The sequence below is a fragment of the Kogia breviceps genome, chromosome X, assembly GCF_026419965.1.
Source record: "Kogia breviceps isolate mKogBre1 chromosome X, mKogBre1 haplotype 1, whole genome shotgun sequence".
In the NCBI taxonomy this organism is placed as follows: domain Eukaryota; kingdom Metazoa; phylum Chordata; class Mammalia; order Artiodactyla; family Physeteridae; genus Kogia; species Kogia breviceps.
Genome location: NC_081330.1, coordinates 88,260,169 through 88,284,232, shown reverse-complemented (window position 1 = coordinate 88,284,232; position 24,064 = coordinate 88,260,169). Strand labels below are relative to the sequence as shown.

The 24,064-nt window shown below is 46.5% G+C and overlaps 2 protein-coding genes across 2 annotated transcripts in view; one reads left to right on the top strand and one right to left on the bottom strand.

Annotated features, from left to right (window-relative positions):
- Positions 1-4,643: 4,643 nt before the first annotated feature.
- TSR2 (TSR2 ribosome maturation factor) lies at positions 4,644-9,699 on the top strand. The gene is made up of 5 exons (XM_059049807.2): positions 4,644-4,782; positions 4,946-5,036; positions 7,833-7,924; positions 8,472-8,645; positions 8,888-9,699. Exons 1-5 carry the CDS (start codon positions 4,684-4,686, stop codon positions 9,011-9,013), a joined length of 582 nt encoding a protein of 193 aa, XP_058905790.1. The 5' UTR covers positions 4,644-4,683; the 3' UTR covers positions 9,014-9,699.
- Positions 9,700-9,853: 154 nt separating this feature from the next.
- The window catches only part of FGD1 (FYVE, RhoGEF and PH domain containing 1), a 36,181-nt gene continuing 21,970 nt past the window's right edge, over positions 9,854-24,064 (bottom strand). Inside the window, exons 9-18 of the mRNA XM_059049752.2 lie at positions 18,885-18,943; positions 18,605-18,751; positions 18,123-18,215; positions 17,881-17,960; positions 13,960-13,990; positions 13,343-13,444; positions 12,850-12,975; positions 12,516-12,677; positions 11,315-11,458; positions 9,854-10,781 (exon numbers count right to left, since the gene is read on the bottom strand). Of these exons, the coding sequence (XP_058905735.1) occupies positions 10,476-10,781; positions 11,315-11,458; positions 12,516-12,677; positions 12,850-12,975; positions 13,343-13,444; positions 13,960-13,990; positions 17,881-17,960; positions 18,123-18,215; positions 18,605-18,751; positions 18,885-18,943 (1,250 nt within the window). The 3' untranslated portion in view covers positions 9,854-10,475. The remainder of the gene's footprint in view (positions 10,782-11,314; positions 11,459-12,515; positions 12,678-12,849; positions 12,976-13,342; positions 13,445-13,959; positions 13,991-17,880; positions 17,961-18,122; positions 18,216-18,604; positions 18,752-18,884; positions 18,944-24,064) is intronic.

Genomic DNA, 24,064 nt, shown 5'->3' with positions numbered 1-24,064 from the left:
AGGGGTCAAACCCAGGCCCCCTGCACAGGGAGCACGGAATCTTACCCACTGGACCACCGGGGAAGTCCCCCGCGTGGTTAGTTTTTATGGGCTGGGTAATTTCATAGGCTAATGAGCAGGAGGATTATTCTAACTATTTTGGGGGGAAGGGGGGGCGGAGATTTCCAGGAATTGGGTCACCGCCCACTTTTTGGCCTTTTAGTGTTGGCCTCAGAACTGTCATGGCACTGTATTACAATGAGTGTATAATGAGACTCAAGGTCTACTGGAAGTTGACTATTCTGCCATCTTGGACCTAATTGGTTCTAACCAGTTTATGTTATGTCCTCAACTGCTGTCATTCTTTTAAAGGTTGTGCCCTTCCCTCTTCCCTCCTGTTTCATTAGTAGATCATGGTATTTAATGCATTAATAAAGAAATATGTATACTGGGAATTCCGTGGCAGTCCAGTGGTTAGGACTCAGTGCTTTCAATGCCAGGTCCTGGGTTCAATCCCTGGTTGGGGAACTAGGATCCCACAAGATGCACAGCATGGCCCCCAAAAATGTATATTACGATTAATTTTTATATTATTTTGCTATTTTAATATAATTGGTTTCCTTTGTAATTCTATATTTTAGTTTATGCACTTAAAAACATTATTCTGGCAAGAGGTATATTGTCTTCACCAGATTGCTAGATGGGTTCAAGTCACAGAAAAGGTGAAATCTTAGTATACTCAGCTTTGCACTTCAGTCTCAAGACGAAATCTCAGGGTTCATTCAGTGGCCTTGGTTTGTTGGAGCCCAGAATTGGGCTCCTTGTGTGGGAATTTCCAGCAGGTCTACTGTGATATTGTGATTTATAATAAGAAATACAAATTGGGTCTTCAACCCATTCCTGACACAGAGCTCCTACAACCTTTGGAATTTCCTCTGAGATGAGAGTGATAAAAAGTGTCTTTTGTTACATTAATGAAGAGACATTTGGAAAGCCCCTAGGTAACTAAGGATGAAGGCTGGTTCTCTGTGGCGCCAACCACAGGGTTAGAGGGTTGGCACTTTCAGTCCTTCCCCTCCACCTCTAGGAATGGAGAGGTGCTGGAGTTTGAGTTCAGTCATCAACGAGCAATAATCTAGTCAATCGTGCCTCTGTACTGAAGCCTCCATAAAACCCCAAAAGAACAGATTCTGGGAGCTTCAGAGTTGATGAACACGCCGAGATGCCAGGAGAGTGGCAGGCTCAGAGAGCTTGGAAGCTCATTGACCCTTCCCACATAGCTTGTCCTATGAATCTCTTCCATCTGGCTGTTGCTGTGTTATATCCTTTTATAATAAACTGATAATCTAGTAAGTAAAATTTCTTTGAGCTCTGTGAGCCTCTCTAGCGACAGGGGGTAAGTTGGAACTCTGACCTGTGGGCCTGTGGGTCAGAAGCACAGGTGACGGGCAGTCTTGTGTGACTGAGCCCTTAACCTGTGGAATCTGACACTATCTCCAGGTAGACAGTATCAGAACTGAGTTGAATTGTAGGACATCCAGCTGATATTGAAGAATTGCTTGGTGGTGTGGGAAAACTCAAGCCACACACACTGCAACTGGTAACCGGAATCTTACCTACTCTCTCCACGTACGTACGTAACTTTGAGGCCCTGGGAACTCACGCAGAAGTGCTTAATCTCAGTTTCTTCGGCTGGGCTTCTTTGAACTCAATTTAAATTGCTAAGTCTGCAGGAATGAGTCTCTAGAGCCCCATAGGAGTTAATGCCTCCTGAGATTATCAGTCTGGGAATGCTCATGATTGTCATCACACATCATGTTGTTCCCTGCTTCTGTTTCTTTGTATAAATTGTTTCCTCAGCATGAAAGTCTCTTTCTTTCTTTAGAAACACACCCTCACCCTAATCTACACAAACTCCCCATCACCTGGCAAAATTCCTCTCAAACTTTAAGTCTGAGGCATTATCTCTCAGAGGTTTGCCATAATCCCCAAGGCTGGATCAGGAACACCCTCTGCTGGACTCCCATGGGCTCCTGTGGTCCTTTCTCCTCTAGCATTGCACAGAGATGGATTTATCATAGAACTAATAAAGTTTAAGCCTTCACACCTCACACTTACACAGACCACTTCCAAGACTCTGGGTGTTGAGCATTGTCAATTTGAGAAGTACTTAAGATTTGTCACTGCACAAGAACAGTCAAAATACCATGAAATTTTACAGCTCACACGTAAAAGAAACTAAATAGAAGTTTTCCCAAATTTAACAACAATCTTAAATTTTGTGTTACTAATAACAAGCTGTGAAGTTGACATTTTTCTAAACTACCAATAACAAAATATTTTGATCAACCGAATGGAGTTGAATTCAATTGAATTCTTTTTATTCTCTCTTGAAAATGTTGTTATAAAATAATTGTCATTTACTTACAGGAGGATATCAAAGTGTTTGCAGCCAAAAAAAGGGGAAAAATTAGTAGAGTCAGGCAATTAATAAAAATATTTTTTTTCTCTAGTTTTGAGGATGTTTGTGGCATTTGTCAGTTTTTTTAAAAATTGGAATTTGAAAATTTTAAAATTTATTTTATGAATCTAAAGCAATACTCACTTTCATTCCTAAATTTGTACTGTTTTTCTTAAAAACAGCTTGCAAAATTCTATCTGCCTCAGGCCTTTCAAAAATCTGCATTCACCCTGAGCACTGATCATACTCTATGGTCCTTGGAAAATCTTGCATGCCAGACTGTAAGCTCCTTGAGCATCTGACCAAACCCCATGACCCAGCAGTACTAAGCACAGGGCCAGACACAGAAGTATCAGTACTGTTTGTTAACATGGACTTGTCCAAACTTTGCAACCTTCGCTGTGAGAGGGAATCACCTATAATACTTTTCTAAAAACAGCTTTATTGAGATATTATTTATATACCATAAGCTTCACCCATTTAAAATGTACAATTAAATGGTTTTTAGTATATTTTCAGAGTTGTGCAACTATATTAGTTTGCTAGGGCTGCCATAACAAAATACTACAGACTGGTGGCTTTAACAACAAAACTTTATTTTCTCAACGCTCTAGAAGCTAGAAGTTTGAGATCAAGGTGTTGGCAGGTTTGCTTTCTTCTGAGGCCTTTTTCCTCGTCTTGCAGATGTGTGTTCACATGGTCATCTCTCTGTGCATGCGTCTGGTTTCTCTGTCCTAATCTCCTCTTTTTTCTTGGCCACGCCACGCGTCTTGTGGGATCTTAGTTCCACGACCAGGGATTGAACCCCCTGTGTCTCCTGTGTGGAAGCACGGAGTCCTAACCGCTGGGCTGTAATCTCCTCTTCTTGTAAGGACACCAATCATATCGGACTAGGGTGCACCCACATGGCCTCATTTTACCTTAATTACCTCTTTAAAGGCTCTGCCTCCAAATACAACCACATTCTGGGGGTTTGGGCTTCAGCGTATGAATGGGGGTTGGGGGCGGGACACAACTCCGGCCCTAACAGCAGGTGTCACCACATCTAATTTTCGAACATTTTCATTGCCCCTAAAAGAAACCCTATACTCATTAGGAGTCAGGCCACATTTTCCCCCTTCCTCTATCCTAGGCAACCATTAACCTATTTTCTGTCTCCATAGATTTGCGTGTTCTGTACATTTCATATAAACGACACCATGCAATATATGGGCTTTTTTGACTATTTGGTAGTGATGTCACCTCTTTCTTTCCTGATTTCAGTTATTTGGATCTTCTCTATTTTTTACTTAGTTAATGTAGCAAAAAGTTTGTCAATTTTGTTGATCTTTCTTAAAAAGACTGAGTTTTGGTTTTACTGATTTTCTCTGTTGTTTTTCTATTTCCTGTTACATTTATTTCCTCTCCAATTTTTATCATTTCCTTCCTTCTGCTTGCTTTGGGGTTACTCTGTTCTTCTTTTTCTAGTTTCCTAAGGGGGAAGGTCAGGTTATTCATTTGAGATCTTTCTTCTTTTTTAATAGGGACATTTACAGCTATAAAATTCCATTTAAGCATTGCTTTGGCTGCACCTCATAAATTTTGGTGTGCTCTGCTTTAGCTTTCAAGTCATTTCAAGATGTCTTCTTATTTCTCTTGTGATTTTTTTCTTTGACCCGTTTGTTATTTAGAAGTGTGTTAATATCCACATATTTGTGAATTTCACAAATGTCTTTCCATTATTGACTTCTAATTTTCCTCCATTGTGGTCAGAGAATGTACTTTGTATGATTTCAATTTTTTTAAATCTATTGAGGCCTGCTTTAGACTTAACATATGGTCTGTCCTGGAAAATGCTCCACGTGCACTTTAGAAAAATGTGTATTCTGCTGTTATTGGGTGGAGTGTTCTATAGATGTCAGGATGCATTATTAAATGCAGATTTTTAGGCAATGCTATGTGAGGTTGTTTCTTCTGTCCTAGGGCCTGAAATGTGCATCTTTAATAAGTTCCCCACATCTTTTCTGCGCAGTACCCATGGGTCCGGAACTCATGGCCTCAGCCGCCCTCCCCTCCTGGCTTCCTTAGATTTAATTATTACATGTGAGTGACTGCGGTGGTGTCATCGATTGCTCGACAGACTTTGCTATTGCTCTAGTCTTGCTGCCAGGTCTGCGGAAAGGCGAATCGGCATTCTCAGGCTCGGCTTCCGACTCCTTCTGCCTGGGCGGTGCTGCACAGGTATTGGCCCGCCTGGACATCACATGCTCCGCGGCCGGATGATGGCGGGCGCTGCTGAAGATTCGGGAACGCTCTTTGGGGTTGCTGTCCGCGCGGCGCTGGAGGCCTGGCCCGCCTTGCAGGTGAGCGGGGCCACGGCTGGGACAAAGGTTAAAGAGCGGGGCAGAAGAGGAGTTGGCCCGGCAAGCCGCCCGAGGCTTGGTTGGGCGGTGTAAGCAGCGGCCTCCTGCGCCCCCGTAGGCCGGCTCCCGGGTTGACGTGCTGGGCTTGGGCCTGTGTTCGCAGATCGCTGTGGAGAACGGCTTCGGGGGTGTGCACAGCCAGGAGAAGGCTCAGTGGCTGGGGGGTGCAGTGGAGGAGTACTTCTTCCGCAATGGTGAGTGAATGTGAGGCGCTAGGACGTGTCTCTGTGGGGGCGGGGGAAGGAGGAAGCTGATCCTAGTGAGTCCGCACTTTCTCTTGAGCAATTGTCGGTTGGTACCTGAGGGCGAGATGGAATGAATGCAGGCTTTGGAGTCAGAATCCTGAGTTCGAATGCCTTACGGGCCGTGCCATTGACTCAGGGTATCAGGCTGGACAAGTTGGTTTACACCCCTGAGACTCAGTTTCATAATTTGTAAAATGGATATAAAAGTATCCACCAGCGCAGTCCAATAGAAATACAATGCTAGTCGCATCACGTAATTTAAAATTTTTCAGCAGCCACTTTAATAAAGTAAAAAGAAGATGAAATTAATATTATTCAACTCAACATATCTAAAGTACATCAACATGTAGTCAGTATAAAACACTATTAATGAGATGTTTTACATTTTTTAGCATTATGTTTTCAAAATCTGGTGGGTATTTGAAAAATGTGTTTTATTTAGCACATCTCATTTATTTGGCCTAGCCACTTTAAGTGCTCAGTAATCACATTTGACTATTTGGACAGCAGCGACCTACATCTTTGGTGCGTCTTGAGGGTCGTTAAGAATAAGGGGCCCTGCAGGGAGTCTTTTGCGAAGTATGATTTTTACAAAATTTTCATATAGTTTTTTAGTCTTGGAGATGACATTAGGCAGTGTTCTTTCTCTTAAGCAAGTTTATCATCTAGTGAGGGATCCAGATAAGTAAATAGGCGTTTACACATAGGGTGATAGGTGTTCTAGTAAACAGGAGCTCGGTGCTTGGGTAATGTGAGACTGGGAAGGAAGCGTCTTTTGGAGATCTTTAGGGGGTGGTGGTGATTGAGCTGAATCTTTTTTTGTTTGTTTTTGTTTTTGTTTTTGTTTTTTGCAGTACGCGGGCTTCTCACTGTTGTGGCCTCTCCCGTTGCGGAGCGCACGCTCCGGACGCACAGGCTCAGCGGCCAAGGCTCACGGGCCCAGCCGCTCCGTGGCATGTGGGATCTTCCCGGACCGGGGCACGAACCCGCGTCCCCTGCATTGGCAGGCAGACTGTCAACCACTGCGCCACCAGGGAAGCCCTGTGCTGAATCTTAAGGGATGAGAAGGAGTTAACTAGGTGGGGGAGGCAGAGAGAGCAGCACTCAAAAATAAGTCCTGTGGTATGAGGAGATTATGTGTTATATTTGGAAAGTGGTGGGGATCTCAGTGTTAGAATAACAGTGTGTGTGTGCTTGTGGGTGTGTGGAAGGGAGGAGTGGTGGAGAATGGGGGTTGGAGAGGACCCTGGAAAGGGGTCAGACATGGAAGGCCTTATGGGCCTTTGATTTTTGTCCTTTAAGTGTGTTTGCCAAAATGCATGCTTTGGAAGACTAGTTCTGTTAGATGTTCGGCAAAGAAAAAGCTTCTCTAGTCAAATTATATAAGAAAAGCTCTTTTCTTCAGTTCTTACTTGAGAGTCACAGTAATCATTAACATATTAAAGGCTTGGATAAGGTTAAGAATCACCAAAAAGAAACCTGTTTACCTTTGGTTCCCATTAGTTTTCTGTGAATAGCTTCCCTTAAAACACAGCAGGACAGTTATTTCTCAGAAGCAGAACATAAAACACTGCAGTAGGTGATTAAAAATTCATGAGCAGGATCTAAAACGATGGGGTTTTCTGGCTAGAAAGTAGTCAGTGTGGAGCATGGACTGGAGAGGGAAAGACTGATGAGAAAGCTGTTTCTGTCTAGAAAATGATGAGGTCTGAACTAGGGCAGTGGCAATAGTCATGGAAAAGAAGGGGTGGCCCTAAGGAAATTGTTTGGCTGTAGGGGGAGGGGAAGGGAGGCAGGTTTCAGGTTTGAGTCGCTGGGTGGCTTAGGTGCCTTTCATGGAATAGAAGAACGCTGGGGAATGAGAAGTAGGTTTGCAGGGTAAGGGGATGAATCTGGCTTTGGATATGGAAGGTCTGAGGCACCTGTGAAACGGGTGGAGAGTAGTCTGGGTTGGAGACAGATTTGGGGGATATTAGAGTGTTAGGGAAAGCCGAGGGGGTGAATGAGCTCTCCCAGAGGGAAGAGAGAGCAAGGAGCTTTGTGGAAGACTTTCTTGAGTTATTCTCTAATTCAGAAAAAGTAGAGCATGGACCTATAAGGTAACTGAAGCCCTGAGTCCTAGCCAAAGTAACACAATAGGATGTTAGGTCAAGGCTGTGATGATTTCATCGTGGCAAGCACTTACATCCATTTCTTCTTACCTATGCCATTGGTCTGTGGCCTCCTGTGTCGGTGGAACCACAGTTGGGAAGAGTCTCTACATTTCAAAAACTTCAGCCCTTGAGTGATGGAAGTGAACATGGATTATGGGTCTCCCCTGTGGTAGGCATTGTTTGGGTGCCTTCTCATAACAGACCTTCAAGGAGGTTACTATTAACATCACTTTGCAGATGAGAAGACTGAGGCTTGGAGATGAGTAAGTTACATGCTCAAGGTCACACAAAGAGGAGGCCGGTTAAAATAGGCCAGATGAAAGAGGGCAAGTGTGGATGGAATGCTGCAGGAATAGAGGGCTTAGTAGAATGCAGGAGATTGGAAATTCGGTATTTTATTTAGTGTTTGGTTTTTTCTTTTTAAAAATCATGTTAAAACCTAGAAAGTAGAGCACTTTAGCAAATAAAAGGCTCACTGAACCTTTACCCACCAACCAGATGTGGATCCACTAAGTAGGTATTGAAGAGTAGTGGGCAGGGGTGATGAAGTTGGCTGGTCTTTGATCAGAGGACCCTATCCTTTCCTACTCAGCTGACTTGGAGCTAGATGAGGTGGAGGACTTCCTCGGGGAGCTAATGACAAACGAGTTTGATACGGTTGTGGAGGATGGGAGTCTGCCCCAGGTGAGCATATTGTGGAAACAACTGTTGTCTCCCTGCCTGCAGCCTTTCTTCTCCCTGTCTGTTTTAGACAAATACTCTTGGCTGTAACCTTTCTTTTCTTGAGTCCTGTGCAAGAACTTTCTATGACTCCCTATTGCCTGAGTCTAGTCTTCTCAGGCTTTTCAAATCTTGCCTCTTTTATTTCTCTCTATACATCATTCTCAGCTAGGTCTGTTCGTCACCCCCATCTCAAGGGCACATCAGGCCAGGTACATTTCCACCCCTGCTCTGGTTAACATTACTGCCCCCGCTGGGATTGCCTTCCCTTTTTACATTTTTCAAACCCAGTTCTAGTGCCTTCCCTGCTAGGAAGGGCCCTCCTTCAATGCTTCAGACCCTTACTGAGCCCTTCATATGTAGTTGCTTCATTAGTGAACTCCTTGGGGAGGAAAGAGCCCCATTCTCTTCTGGAAAATTCCAGACCCCTCCCCACTCTTGCTGCAAACACGGGCTGGTTGTATTGTAGGTTCTCTAGAAAATCCAAGCTGGTTGAATGTTTTCTTGGTAGGTGAGCCAGCAGCTACAGACCATGTTCCACCACTTCCAGAGGGGTGATAGGGCTGCCCTGAAGGAGATGGCCTCTCTCATCACCCAAAGAAAGTGCAAGGTCAGAGCCACCGCACTGACGACAGCCAAAGAGACTGATGAGGATGATGATGCAAACAGCGTGGAGGAAATGGAGGTGAAGGGGGTGCCTCTTGGGTGTGGAGATGCAGATATTTTCAATCTTCTGGAAGATCAGCTAGTTTCACAAGGAAGTGATGGGGGTGGTGGTGATGGTGGTGGTGGCTGTATTATCCAGAGAGGGCAGGAAACTTTCCTGAGGTCACACAGCCAGTCCTGGCAAAGCTGGGAGAGGCTGGGTCTCCATTGGCCACAGTTGGGAGATGTTGTATTTAGCTCTCTCTTGTATTTCTCCTCCAGGTCGCAGCTACGAATGATGAGGCAGCTACAGATGGGGTCTGCCCCCAGCCTGGTCCAGACTCCCAGACTATTAAGGAAGAGGATATAGTGGAGGATGGCTGGACCATTGTCCGGAGAAAGAAATGAGTGGGGCTGGAAATAGTCTGGGTCCTTGTTTGCTAGTTGTTGGGGGCTTGTTTGTAGGGGATTTTTTGGAGGGTCATGGACCTCTGGACTGGTTACCCCATCTCCACCCTCTCCCATTCCCCTGTCCAGCTCCTTCCAGGGGAAGAAGAGCCCAAGGGTCTTTGGTCTTGGGGTAGTCTGAATGATGAGGCCTGGTTTCCCAGCGAAGTGCCACTTGGGTGCAGTCAATGTGAAGAGGGAGGGATGAGTGGGTATGGGAGTGACTAGAGGAAAATCTAAACGCTGGCTGGTAGTAGGCAGGTGCATGTGTGAAGGGAGAGGACCAACAGGAGAACCAGTATTCCTGCTGGGTAAGGAATGTTGAGATGAGCTTGCTAATGGAAGAGAGGTTAGTTGATGATGTGAACGGAAGTAGCTGTGGTTCCTCTCCCTCGCTTCCCCCTGCCCCCACACAGAGCAGCTCTATGCCCCTGCCCAGAAATTGGAACCTCCCAGGAATGCTTCCTTCCTGCAGCCTAGTGTCCAGCTCTGGGTTCCTTCAGGATGTCTAAGACCTTGTCTAGGCAGTGAGCTCGGGAGACCTGGGCTTTATTTTCTGTCTCCTTCAACCTCTTTTCAAACTCTTCATCCCATTGAAGTCTGGGGATGAGGCTTAAGACCTCAATAAATAATACCTTATTGTTTAATTTGTGGCTTGACCTGTGAGTAGTCTTGGAATCAGCCTTCTGGGAGCTGAGCTTCAGAGTTCAGCAAGAGAGCAGTTTCTGGGCCCACCCCAGCAGCCTGGTACTTTGGACAAACAAACAGATGGACGAATGGAGCACAGCAGCGCTCTGAACATTTCCGTAAGCCTGAAATAAACTGTATTTTTCTTTAAAAAACAAAACAAAGAGTATTCATTGTCCTCCCCCACTGTTCCCCTGTCCTGCCCGGTGGCCCTGCCATGGGTCTGGACGATAAAATACTGGGTAGCCTGGGGCCAGGTAGAAGCTGTAAGCTGTGGGGGAGGCAGGAGGTCACCACCCCATGTAGCATCATACATGTGAAGACACTGGTTGAGGGGGCAGGGGTGGGCCAGGACCATGGGATCAGTGGCAGAGCTGGCACTTGAATCCAGATCTCCTGCCTCTGGTGTTTTGGGGGGAATTGGGTGGAGGCAGGATCTCTAGGGTATTGAGGGGTTGGGGGGAAATGGCCTAATTCAGGCAGGTCTAGCAACAGCTCCCACCCTCCCTGGAGGACAGGGTTTAAAAAAAATTAACATCACTGTAGGAATATTTTTTAAAAGCCCAGGTTTTGTGAAAAGATGAATTAAAAAACCCAAGACCCAGCATTCAGGATTGAAAGTGCCCATGATGGGAGTTCAAGTATTGACTGAGCTGGGAGAGAGCAGGCTGGGGCCCTCAATTGGACATGGGCAGCTAAAGTGTGGGGCAGGGGGCCCCAGTTACCCACAAACCCTCTAGGTCTTGTCTCGGGTCTGGGGGGCTTCGGAGGGTTCCGCTGTGGCTCCTGAAGCTGCCACTGGTGCCTCCTCCATCTCTCTGTCCTCAGACAGTGTGGGCCCTGGGCAGAACGTGTCCCCACGGCCTGCCCGGCCGAGCACAGCCATCCAGCGCCGCTGCAGCTCCTCTGTCTCAGGACTGAAGTACCAGCTCAGGTGGCTCTGGGTGATCTTGAAGACATGCCGTCTGTCAGGCCGTTCACCAGCCTCAGGAGGCCCCACCTCAAAGCCAATGAGGGGCAGGCTGCGCTGGGCTTTCACATCCTGGGGAACAGGGACAAAGCCAGGGGTCACCTAGGGGCTGGGCTTCTCACTGGTTTTGTATCTGCTAAACCCCTCTTTTCCTTCCCCTGCTCAAGAACCTTACATGGCTTCACTGAGCAACAGGAAAATGTCTGAACTGGGGTTAGAACACAGGCTGGTTCAAATACCTCTTTCCTTCCACACCCCAAACCAGGTGGGCTAGTCTCTCTAGCATATGTTTTCCGGGCTTTGGGCTGTTGCCCCCCATCTGCATCTTCCCCACTCCAAATTGGATTAAGCAGTGCCTTGTCTCCACTACAGCTTCCTCCAAGAAGCTAGCCCCCCAACAAGTCACCGACTTTTCTCTACATAAGTTGACCCACAGTTACTCCTTGTCTCTAGCCAGTCTTTGTCTCACAAGGGTGGGGGCTTCTGATTTCTCCTTAGGGTCACCCTATCCTCCAAGGTCAAGGAGAGGTGAAGGACTCAGGTGAAAGGAGGGCAGCCTGGTTTTGCCAGGTGGCTGAAAGGACCCAAAGGAGTAGGATGCACACCTGAGGGGCTCCGTAGATGTACAGCACCAAGGGTTCGTTCTCAGGGACCACAAACCATGCCTTGTGCCAGCCTTTCCCGCCCTTCTCCATGTAGTGCAGGAAGCTGCAGATGACGCTGTTCTCCGCAGCCACTGAGGCCTGTTTCTGTGGCCAGAGACATGGGGGGTATCAATGTTGATAGGAGGCCTAGCCTGGCTCCTCTTGGCTTCAACATCCCCTCAGCATAGGGATTGCTATTTCCATGTCTCAGAGGAGGATGCTGAAGCTCAGGTGGTGGGAGTGATTTGCCCGTTGTCACTCAGTGAGTCAGAATCACGATTCAAAGCCAGGCTTGTCTGCCAGATTTGGGCCATGGCTGCCGCCTCTAAGAGTTGGTGGGAGGGGTGTGTAGCTCTCAGTGGGGGCACCTTAATGCCAGTCAGGCATTCTTCCATTAGTCCATTTATTCCTCAAGTCATTTATGCATTTACACTTCATCTTTTTTTTTTCATCTTTCATCACATGCATTCCCTACACTCAGCGAGAAGCAACCTAGCATTGTGGTTAAGGGGTTGGGTGGGTGGGTAAGGCAGTCAGTCCCAGAATCCCAGCCCTAGATGGAAATATATTGACTTGGAAGGAGAGCATATAGGGCTGTTGTAAGGATTAAATGAATTAATACATGCAAAGCACTTAGAAGAGTGCCTGGCACAGAGTTAGCTTTCTTTAAACGTTAAATAAAATAAATACCTCAATTTAAAAAACAAGCAAAAGTGTGTGTATGTGCACACATCTAGAAAGATAGGAAGCATAAGCGTTAATGGTGGTAATCTCTGGGTCAAAGGAATACGGTTTTTTTGTTATTTTTGTTTATATTGTCTAACTTTCTTCATTCAGTGTATATATCCTACTTTGTAATAAGAAAGCTGTCACTCACTATGTAACATGGGCAAATAACCTCCCAGGGCCTCAGTCTCCTCAGTTGTAAAACAGGAATAGGAATAGCATTGATAGGTTAAGTTACTGTGAAGAATAATGCACTTAAATAAAAATTACTCTTTAATTCACTCATACTCATTTTACTCACTCCAAGCCTGGGTCACTTGTTCAGTGGATACACATGGTACTATGATTTCAGAGATGCCCAGGCCTCAGCCACCACTGCGTGGGTGGCTGGGGCCCATGTGGTCAGGGTGGGTTACTTGGGGGGCTTGGCTCTTACCTCCAGGATGGACCTCCGGCGCTGGGGTGTATGCTGGCTGCAGGCTGGGCTGCTCCCAGGCACCCCATGCAAGGCCACGTAGCAGTCAGTGCACACACGGTTGGAGCGGTTGTTGTCATAGACAAGGCGGGCCCGGAACTCGGAGCACTTCCCACAAACCACCTGGGGTGGCAAGTGGGTAAGAACAGCCTGATTCCAGCGGGCCTTCCCCTTCAGTGTACCAACTCCCACAGCAGACTCACAGCCTTCCCCCACTTAGTGCCCATTTAGAAGTGGGCCTTTGGGCTGCCAGCCTGTCTCCTCCCTAGCTCTGCCCTTGCCTCCCAACACTCACATGCCCGCAGGCCTTGCAGTGGTGCCTGCGTTTGGTGATGGAATTGAAGGGCTCCTGGCAGCGCATGCACATGGTGACTTCCTTTTCCCGGATGGGCGTAGGCGCCCGCTTCCCAAGATCCACATTCTGGAGAGAGGGCCAGGTCTCAGGTCAGAGACAGCTACTCCCCAGTCCAGTCCATCCAGCCCTTGCCCCTGCCCCAAGGCTTGGATCATCACTGGGAGGCAGCAGATACATTCAGAAGACCTGCCTTTGAGTCCTGGCTCTGCTCTACCTCACTGTGCAACTCATGACCAGTCACGTCTACTTTCTGAGCATTGTTTGCCCAATGATTTCTCTGTGGCCTACCAAAAGAAGACTGTGCTTCTGAGGTCATGTACTGCCTCTCTGGTCTTTACCCTCTGGGAAGGGAAGAGGAGCATCACAAGGTAAGGTGGGCACCTGGAGGCCCGGAGGGGGTCCCGGTGCAGGAGGGGGGGGTGGGGACTCTTACCGGAGAGTTGGGGGGTGTGTCTTCATCTTCCCTGTTTGTGGAGTTCAACAGTTTGAAGGTCTCCAGCGTCTGTTCATGCTTCAGGAGGGTAGAGTTGATGGCCTGGGAGGAGGTGTAAGAAATAAGAGGTCAGAACACCTCAAAACCCACCCATTTCCACCCTTACCTTACCTTCCTATAACCTAGCTTGGAGTCAGAAAAGTTGGGTTCTAGGCCCAGCTCTACCCCTTGCTAGGTATATGACCTTGGGCAAGTCCCTTCCCAAATCCAGGTCTCAGTTCTTATATTTGTGAAGTGAGGGAGGGGGATCAGTGGCTGAAAAACCACAGAAGGCCTTCCTGGCTATTACTATCTGGGATTAAGGTTTTACAGGGCTTAACTCACTGGGGTTACACCCTCAGAGGAGCCAGCTTTCTAAAGGAAGAACTGGTTACTTTCTGCTTAACCTCTGGACCTCAGTTTGCGTATCTGTAAAATGGGGATGGTAAAGTTTATTGGAAGGCAGGTGTCCAGGCCCATTCTGGTCAGATGTGAATTTTAGGGGAGAGCCCACCACCCCCTTGAAGACCTGTTAATACTCTTCCAGCCCCCTACCACAAAGCCTTCTTGGAAGTTACCTGGACCCAGTCTTTCTTCTCCTCCTCAGTCCTTGGGTAGGGAAGGTGGTGGGGGCAGGGGGAAAGAAAGATGTTTGGTTAGGCAGGCCAACCAAAAGCAACTGTACTGGTAAAGAGCAGGTGTTTTGGAGTTGGAAAGACCTGAGTTTGACCCTCTGCTCCTTCACTTATCACTTATGTGACCTTAGGCAAGTCATATAACCTATCTGAGTTTATTTATTCAACAGTTATTAATACTCTCCAGACCCTGTGCTAGGAACTTGGGCCTCAGAGAGGACCCTACCATCAAGGAAGGAGCTCACAGTCTAGAGGGGGAGAAAGGGACAATACAGGGGGATCAGTGCTCTGACAGAAGGAAAATGGGGCTGAGGAGCCCAGAAGACCTGTCCCATCCTAGAGTTTGGGTGGGGGCTGCTAAAGAAGGTTTCCTCAAAGAGGTGCTAGCCCTCAAGTACAGGGGTAAGGGTGAAGTGTGTGAGTGAGAGTATGGAACATACGAGAAACCATAAATAGTTCCCTATTTTTGCTGGAATGTCAAGTTTGAGAAAGCAGGGCAGTTTATTTTTCTTCACCTGTAAAATGGATATGATAATTATCAGTCTGGGTTGTTCTAGGAAGTAACTGAGGTGATCTGTAAAGTGCCCAGCACAATCCTTGATACACTAGGTGCTCCATCAGTGTGAGTTGCTTTTTGTTTAAGCTTTAAATAGTATGTTATTATCCATCAAAGTTTATATGGCTGCTTCATATTGTTCCATAGAGATATCTAATTTCTCTACATAATTTCCCTCATGAACTGTATTTACTGCTTTTGTCTTAAAGTGTCCATATATGTATGCATCTATTTTTGGACTCTATTCTGTTCAGTCTGTCTAATTTATACCTTTCTGCCATAAAACACTTTTTAGTAGTTTTTTGCTAAGTCTTGAAATCTGGTAATGTAAATCTTCAAACTTTGTCATCAAGATTGGTCCGGCTGTGCTAGGTTCGTTGCATTTCCATATATATTTAGAATCAGTATGTCAACTTTTACACAAAAAAAATCTACTGAGATTTTGATTGGAACTGAATCTGTAGATCAATTTGAGATCATCATAGTCCTAGCAATATTGAATATTTCAGTACATGAAATGATAAATCTCTCATTTATTTACTTCCTTTTAAATATCTCTCAGCAAAATTTTATGGCTTTCAGGGTAGAGGTCTTGAAACTATTTCATTAAATTTGTTTCTAGGTATTTGATACTTTTGATATGATTGTAAAGAACATTTTTCTAATTTTATTTTCTAGTTGTTGCTAGTATGTAGAAATATAACTTTTTATATCAACCATATATCTGGTGATCTTGGTAAAGTCATTAGATATGGTACTTAATAAATTTGTTTGGGTTTAAAAAATAAAGAAGGCAGGCTCCTACATGCCACGGAGCAACTAAAAATTAGAAGAGGCCAGGCAGGAGTCAGCCAAGAAGCTGGTCCTACTCCTAGTGAGCAGTTGATGGGCCTGCACCAGGGTAGAGGCCTTGGAGACTGCAGGGCAGACCAGAGAGTTGGGGAAGGAAGGCAAAAATATATACTGATTCCTAAGTCAGTGGTTCTAAACCCTGGTGTACACATTAAAATCATCTGGGGAGCTTTTAAAACTCCCCATGTTCAGGCTACACCCCAGACATATTAAACCAGTCTCCAGGGGTGGGTCCCAGACATCAGTATTTTTTAAAAGCTCCTCAGCTGATTCCTATGTCACCAAAGTTGAGAATCAGTTGTCTAAATGGTGGGCATATGGGTATTTGTTGTATTTCTACTTTTCTGGATATTTGAAATTTTTCATTAAAAACAACGTTTTAAAGGGCAGTAAAAGCAACTGCAAAGCAAATGCTCCATGCCTTCCCTCTGCCACTAGGAGGAAACCCTACACTGCTCGGTGCACCCTTCTGGGCCCAGCATCACTCTGCAGCCCCCTCCTTTTCCCAGCCTCCCAGCAGAGGACTCATCCCAGTCACGTGGCTTATCACTTAGGCTCTGCTGAGGCCTGACTGGGCCCCACACCTGCCCTCCCCTGGAAGTGCCTGTTGTCGCCTTTGTTCTCACTTTCCTGGCCACAGGCCTCTGAGATGCTCTCTCAGACTCTCAGAGCATCAAACCTAACTCCCTTCTCTCATCTTCCAGGAGGACACCCTGTAGCCTACGTTCATCTCTCTCTCCTGCCTCCACACAGTTCCAGCAATGAGGGTTCTGACTCTCATTTCTTAATTCCTTACAGCCTGTCAGAAGCAGATCATCTACCCATGTGCATCCACTTGCTGGCCCTGACTGTGGCCTCGATACCCTATCACCTGGGCCCTCAGAAGGCAGCATGAGCTCCAATTCCTGCTCTGCTTCTTTTTAGCTGTGGGATCTTGGGCAAGGTGCATAACTCTTCTGTGCCTCAGTTTCCCCATCTGTAAAGTGAGGTTGATGGTAACAGTGGCTACTTCAAGGGTTGTTTTAAGAATTTGACTAGTCAATTTAAACTTAAATTGTTTAAGTTAAAATTAACTTAAAACTGTGCCTGGCAGGGATTTCCCTGGGGCGCAGTGGTTAAGAATCTGCCTGCCAATGCAGAGGACACGGGTTCAAGCCCTGGTCCGGGAAGATCCCACATGCCACGGAGCAACTAAGCCCGTGTGCCACAACTACTGAGCCTGCTCTCTACAGCCTGTGAGCCACAACTACTGAGCCCGTGTGCCACAACTACTGAAGCCCGTGCACCTAGAGCCCGTGCTCTGCAACAAGAGAAGCCACAGCAATGAGAAGCCCGTGCACTGCAACAAAGACCCAACACAGACATAAATAAATAAAACTTAAAACAAAACAAAAACTGTGCCTGGCATAAGAGCAAGTCTTCATTAAATGTGAACTATTATTATAATCATTCAAGTAGAGAATGGATATGAAGCCCCCTTTGTTAAATAGCTAGGCATTATTTTAAAATTTGTTATTAAAATTTTTTTTATTATGAAAAGTTTCAAGCATACAGAAAAGTAAATAGGATAACACAAGTACATTAAATATATAAATATATATCCACTAAATAGATGCAAATTTTGAAAGTATTTTGCTATATTTATTTCATATATATATTAATATATATTTATATATGTAGATATAATATGTATGTATATGTATATATTTTTTGGTTGATAAATCATTTAAAAATAAGTTACAGGGCTTCCCTGGTGGCGCAGTGGTTGAGAATCCGCCTGCCGAAGCAGGGGACACGGGTTCGTGCCCTGGTCCAGGAAGATCCCACATGCTGCAGAGCGGCTGGGCCCATGAGCCATGGCCGCTGAGCCTGTGCATCCGGAGCCTGTGCTCCGCAAAGGGAGAGGCCACAACAGTGAGAGGCCCGTGCACCACAAAAACAAACAAAACAAATAAATTAAAAAAAAATAAAAATAAGTTACAGATATCATGATACTAAATCATCAGCATGCATCACCAAAAAACAAGGCCATTCTCCTATATCCTCCTATACCATTATCACACCTGAGAAAGTTAGCAATAATGACCTGATAGCTGATGCCCAGTTCACAGTTAGGATTTTCCCTATTGTCTTGAAAATATCTTTTAGGGCTGTTTTTCTCAAACCAGACTCCTATCATGGACCAAGCATTGGTTGTTATTTCTCTTACATCTCTGAATCTACAATAAACTATTTGTGCTGTTGTTATTTATGTTTGGTTTACTATCTCATTCTTCCCTCTCCTCTAACAAAACCCATCAGAAGAGCAAGCATCTTTGGGGAAAGGTACCCACCCTTTCTCTGGAACAATCTCTCCTCTAGGGAGGTAGCCTCTGCCCTGGCACTAGGCCTAGAATGCCTCAGCATATCTGAAGGGAAGAGGGGGCTGGAGGGAAGATACAGGCAAGGGCAAATACCTGGCCTGGAGCTCCAGGGAGCGCTGCTTTCCTGACACCAGGAAGGTCCGAGGCAGATTGAGGTTGGAGCTTTCCTTTAGCTGAATGGAAAGAGAAAGGGGCTTGGTGAGGCCTACTGAGCTCTACAGGGCCCTTGACCTCTGCACATATGCACACACTTGGGGTCAAAGTCAGAATGTCTTTGTTCCTCCCAGCACCAAGGCCCCACTCCAGGTCCCCATTTCCCACCTCCTGGTGCTCACCTCCATGCCATCTACATCGATGCGTGCCCGCACGCTAAACTTCTGGCCAAGGAGCCGCAGCCTGGGCACACAGTAAAGGAGGCGGTCGTTGAACTAGGAAGGAAAAGGTTTCAGATGTATGTGTGAAGGACCCACAAGGGGTGTGGCCCAGCTCCCTTCCGTTATTACTCCCGAAGCTTTACTGCTAGGGACTCAAGGCAACAGGTGGAGAAAACACAGTCCAGACTGGGCACAAAGGTTGCAAGGAAAGAGCCTAGGCATGGGAGTCCCTTCCTAGTTGGGTGGCCTTGGGCAAGTCACTTCTCTCTAAGTCTTAGTTACATTATCTGTAAAGTAGAGAGAAAAAATTCCCAGTAAAGGCAGTGAAAATACAATGAGTTAGTAGAGGAAAGAATGGAGAGCAGGAAGTATAGCTTTGAGTGAGTACCAGGTCAATGTGGTGGGCGGGGGTGGGGGCATGCACCCCTACCCGTGGCACTTACTAGTATGAGGTATCGGTCTTGAGTGGTCCCGTTCTTTGCTGACAGCTTAAGGATGTGGCCTTCTTTTATGAGCTCTTTAGTGGGGCTGACAATGTCTTCCTCACCCCCTAGCAGCTCATATACCTTCAGCAGCTTGTGCATTCGCTCCTGGCAGGAGACAGTGAATAAAAGGCAGGGTTTGGGGTACTGGCCTCCCCTCAGATGTCCACAAGTTGCAAGACCCCCACCCCAGAACGGAGATCAAGACCAAGGAAGGGCAGGGGTTAGAAGGACCACTCACCATTTTGCGGATGGCAGCATTAGAGTGCTCTGCTGCTGTGGCTATCAGCTCCAGAGACTCTGTGGGCAGAGTGGGAGGTCAGATGGGGGGGCTAGCAGAGAAAAGGCTCTTGGGAGCTTCTTTGCTCCCTGAATACCTCCTCCTGGCCTGACCACACCCTCCCCATTCCAGAAAGTGCCAGCCTCAACGATGTCCATAGCAACATCACTTAAAATCAGAAACTAATGCCACAATAGAATCATAGGACATGAAATAGCTGGCAGCCAATAAAATGCAAGCTTAAGATTATTATTACCATTAAAAAAGCAACAATAGTTACACATGTAACTGGAAGGAAATATACCCATGTTTAACAAGTTGTCTCTGGATGATGGGACTATGAGTGATTTTTATTGTCTTCTTTTTCCATATTTTTGACAGAGAACATGTATTACTTTTATAATCAGAAAAAAGTCAGATAAAGAAGCAAAGAGATGATCCTATTCTTTGTCTCAATAATTCTGAATATAGGAATCTATACTAAGAAAATACACGTTTTATGTACAAATACACTTTCATTGCAGTGGTGTTTACAACAGTGTCAAACCAGAAACAACCCAGTTAAATAAATGTGCATTCATATAATGCAATACTAAACAGCCTTTGCAAATGATGCTTTGGTAGGGTTTTTCATAATCTGTGAAATGCTCAGGATATTTTAAGAAAAGGAAAGGATACAAACTTGTATATACCGAATGATCTCAATTTCACAAATATACGTGTATAAAAAAACACCAGGAAGAAAATATGTCAAAATGTTCCTCACGCTTATTCTCTGGAGTCTCGTATCATAGGTGATTTTCTTCCCTGCCTCTTTCAGCTTTCCTGTATTTCCATATTTCCTATTGTGACCAGGTATCAGAAAAAAAACGAAATAAGTCCCTATGCATCTCCACACACTAACAAATCTTGCCCATGCTTGAGGCCCAGCTGCACTGCACCCCTCTCTTGTCTGCATGGTGCTGTATTTTCCCACTCAGAAAATATGCCTGTAATGGAGGAGCACAGGTGCTTCTGAAGAGGGTCCACATGGTTGGCAAACCAAGTGTTATTTTCCTAGGGGAAAATGACCAAGGAAAATGACCATGGAAAATGACCTCCATGACCAAGTCTTGGTGTTCAAGATCTGTGGCCCCTAACCCAGTTCAGGCCTTTCAGGTGCCAGTCTCCAAGCTCCCATCCCTTTTCCATCCTAGCTGCCAGAGGGAGCGTTCTCACACACAGCTTGCTGTCACTCCTCTGTTCAAATCTGTTGGTGGTTTCCCTTTGCCTGCAGGGTAAAGACCCAGTCCTTTAGCCTGGCATTCAAGGCCCTTGGTGATCTGGCTTCTGTTGACCTCTCCAGCTTTCTCCACTTGCACCTCTCTAAACATGTCCTGTCTTGCTTCACCTGGCCAACCCAGTCTTCTGAATTCAGCTCACCTCCTCCAATAAGCCTGCCCTGAGTTCCCAGGCTGGATTAGGATACTGTCTGGGTTTCCATCTTCCCCTTTGCTCCTCTCTGTCCCACCAGTCACACTACGTATTCATTGTGTATTTATATATCTGCATCCCTCAGCAGACTAGGAGCTCCCTAGGATGGGGCCAAGGTCCTACCGTCCTCTCCTGGGCTCCTGAACAGATGCTATGCATGCCATCATTTAATTGTCACAACAACCCTATGTGCCCTGTTTGTTCAATGAGGAAATTGAGACTCAGAGAAAAGAGGTGCTGGCCCTAGGCTATCTGCCTGGGAGGCAGCAGAGCTGACATCAGAGCTGCCCTTTCTCTCACACATTCTGCATCTCCCCCACCCCAGGACAAGAGGCATGCTGGGTCGTGGAGGTAGGCAGTGCCCAGGAAAGGGGACAGGAAGAAGACTCTGGCAAACTGTGGGCATATAAGTTCAGGCCTGTGGAGGCTGCTGGGCTCAGATCGCTTTGCTATCAGAGTGTATTGTGTGAGGTACAGACTGGCATTTCCAGGGGTCCAGTGTATGTAGGCTCTGTCTGGGGATTCAGTGTGAGGACTTCAGTCGAGGATTTCATTTGGGGGTTCAGGCTAGGGCGTGTGCTTTGGGGAGCTTTGTGTAGGAGCTTGGTCTGGAAGCTCTGGTGGGCCTGGTCTGGGCTTGGCAGTCTGGGATCTTGGTTTGAGTTCAGTCTTGGGCTCAGGGTAGGCTGCTCAGGCCAGGAGTTCCAGCTGGCCTGGTTTGGGGAGTCTAGGGTCCAGGCTCCAGAGTTCAGTCTGGGAAGTAGAAAGTGGAGGAGTCAGTCTGGGGAACCAGGATTCAGTGGGGGCTCAGACCTGGAGGTACTTTCTGGGGCTCCACCTGGGGATTTTAGTCTTGAGGGGTAAAAAAAAATAGGGAGGTCAGCTTAAGATCTTGGGCTGGGGAGCTTAGTGAGCACATCTCAGGCTGGCTCTCATGCAGAGATTTTCATTTTGAGCAGCTCAGAAAAATGGACTGGGAAGTTCTTTCTGGGGGGTTCATCTTTGGGCTCAATGTGGGGAGCTCAGCTGGCCAAGCTCAAGCTCTGAGGTTCATTCTAGGGACTCAGATAGGGCTGAGATTGGTATAAAACAGGAACCTAAGTTAGGTGAACTCAATCTGGGGGCTGATTTTAGGGGCGTTCAGTATGGAGGGCATCAGTCAGGGCATTCAGTAATAAAAACAACTTAACATTTATTGAGTCTTTACCATGTGCCAGGTACTGTGCTAATAGCTTCACCTGGATCATCTCATTTATCCTCAAAACAATTCTATGAGGTAGGTATCATCATCATCTGGAGAGTCATTCTTTTGGGGTCAAGCTAGAAGTCTCAGTCTGAGCGACAGTAAATGGGGGGGTAATCTAAGGTGCTCAGTTTGGCAATACCTGTCTATAAAATGGTGGCTAAGGAGATGAGACTGGGAAGCTCTTTTGGGGGAATCTCCCTCTGGGACCTCAGGCTGAGGGCTGTGACTGGGAACCCACTCTCAGCACCCCGGGTGGGGAGAGCATTTTGGACACTTAGTCTGAGGATGTTAGTTTGGGGAAACCAGTGTGGGGGATCTATAACTGGGACCTCAAACTGGGTTCAGCCTGAGGGCTCAGGTTGGAGATGTCAGTCTATGGGGCTCATCCCAGGTAGTCAGTCTGGAAGGCTTTTTCTAGAGGTTTAGGTTTTATAGTTCAACCTGATACCTCAGTGGGGATTCTCATTCGGGGAAAGGACTAAGGCACTTAGTCTGCAGAGGTCTGTTTGTAGAGTTCAGCTATCAAATTTTCTAGTATTCTAGCTCTTTCTAGAAGTCCAGGCTCGGTAGCAAAGTGCCCCATCTGGTGGGGTGGAAGGGGCTCAGTTTAGGAAGTGGACACAGCAGTGGACACAACTGTCTGCTCCCGACCCTTGTGGCTTCTAGGACCCCACATTTTCTTGGTTTTCCTCCTACCTTTAGGGCTATTCCTTCTAAGTCTCCTTTGCTGATTCCACCTCCCTCAGCTTTGTCCTTGGCCCCCTTTTCTTCTGCATTTACACTCAATCCCTTGGTGACTATGGCCAGCCTCATGGCTTTGCATACTATCCCTGTGTTAGTGACATCCAAATCTCTCTCCCTGGGATTCTAGGCTCATCTAACTCCAAATCAAAGTCCTAAACTCATCTCAGGAACCATCACCACCAGCCAAAAATATGCATGCAAGTCATTCTTGACTCTTTCTCCCAAGCCCCACACCCATTCACCCTAGTTCTTTCAGTGCTACTTTCAAATATAATATATTCTGAATCCAACCATTTCTCACTACTTCCACTGCTAACATTCTCATCAAGCCAACCTTTCCCACTTAGATTATTGCAAAAGGCTTCTAACTTGTCTCTCGGCTCCCTTTCTAGCTTCTCAAGTGATCCTAATCAAAACCTTGCCATGGCTACCCACTGCACTCAGAATAAAATCCATCTCCTCATCTTGGCCTTCAAAGTCTTGCTCCTGTCTCCAGCCCTATTTCTTCCACCATTCTACCTTCACTGGTCATGCTCAGGTCACACTGGTCCTCTTGTTGGTCCAGAGATATGCAAGCTGCCCCCCCTCCGCCTTAGGAACTCTGCACCTGCTGTTGCCTCTGCCTGGAACGTGCTCCTCCCTACTCAGCACGTGTCTCCCTTCTTCTTATTCAGATTTGACTCAAATATCCTCTATTTTGAGAGGCCACCCAATCTAAAGTTGACCCCCCAGTCACTGTCACATTACCCTCTTATTCTCTGAATCACACATAGCACCTATCTAATGTTCTCCAGCGTATTTATGACTTTTGTCTACTGTCTATCTCCTCGAGTATAATACACACTCCCTGAGATCAAGGACCTTGTCTGTCTTGTTCACCTCCATGTCCCCTGTGCCTAGGACAATGCACAGAACACCGAGGTGCTCAGTAAATAGCTGTTATATTAATGAAGGAATGAATGGAAGTAACAGTCTGGGGAGAGAAAGTTGGGGAGACTCTGGGCAGCACTCTTTGGGTTGTGACCCTGAGGAGTGGGTCTCATACTGAAGAAATAAGAATGAAACACGTTTCTAGTGGTTCAATGTGTGAGTGCTTGTCTAAGGAGGTGGTATCTCAGCCTAGAGATCCAAATCTGGGAGGCAGAAAATATGGAGTCCAGTCTGAGGTTCTCAGTTCTGGAAAGGTGATTCTGTGGGGCTCTGATCAGACATGGGGGTTCTTTTGGGAGGGTCATTCTGGGTAGTGGCTGGTGGATACGGAGTGAAGCTCTAATGTGGAGGATGGAAAGTCAGGGGCTTGATGAAACAAGCCTCTTTCTGGGGAGTTCAGCTGTGGAGATTCAGTAAAGAGGACTTGGCCTGAGAGGGTCAGTCTGAGCTCTTAGCCTGGTGGCTCAGTCCCTGGGGGTTTAGACTCAGTTTCATTTTGGACTTGGGACAACTTCATTTGAGGATAAGTCAAGGGGTCAGCCTTGGGGTCTCAACCTAGGAAACAGATGGCTCCCTTTAGGGGATCTTTCTGGGTATGCTCCTCAAACTCTGGAGTTCCAGTTGGGAAATTCAGACTGGCGGGGACTCCTGAATGTTCTGTCTGGGTGCTCAGGTAGAGATCTCAACCTGAGGTTCATCCTGGGGTCTCATTCCAGACCCTCAAGGTGGGCCTTTCAGTTTGGCGGTC

Bases quoted from the DNA above. Each gene is read 5' to 3' on its own strand.
- TSR2 (XM_059049807.2), top strand. From the start codon at position 4,684: ATGCTCCGCGGCCGGATGATGGCGGGCGCTGCTGAAGATTCGGGAACG. The intron at 5,037-7,832 runs GTGAGTGAATGT...TTTCCTACTCAG, and splicing joins GGAGTACTTCTTCCGCAATG to CTGACTTGGAGCTAGATGAG. The intron at 7,925-8,471 runs GTGAGCATATTG...TTTTCTTGGTAG, and splicing joins AGGATGGGAGTCTGCCCCAG to GTGAGCCAGCAGCTACAGAC.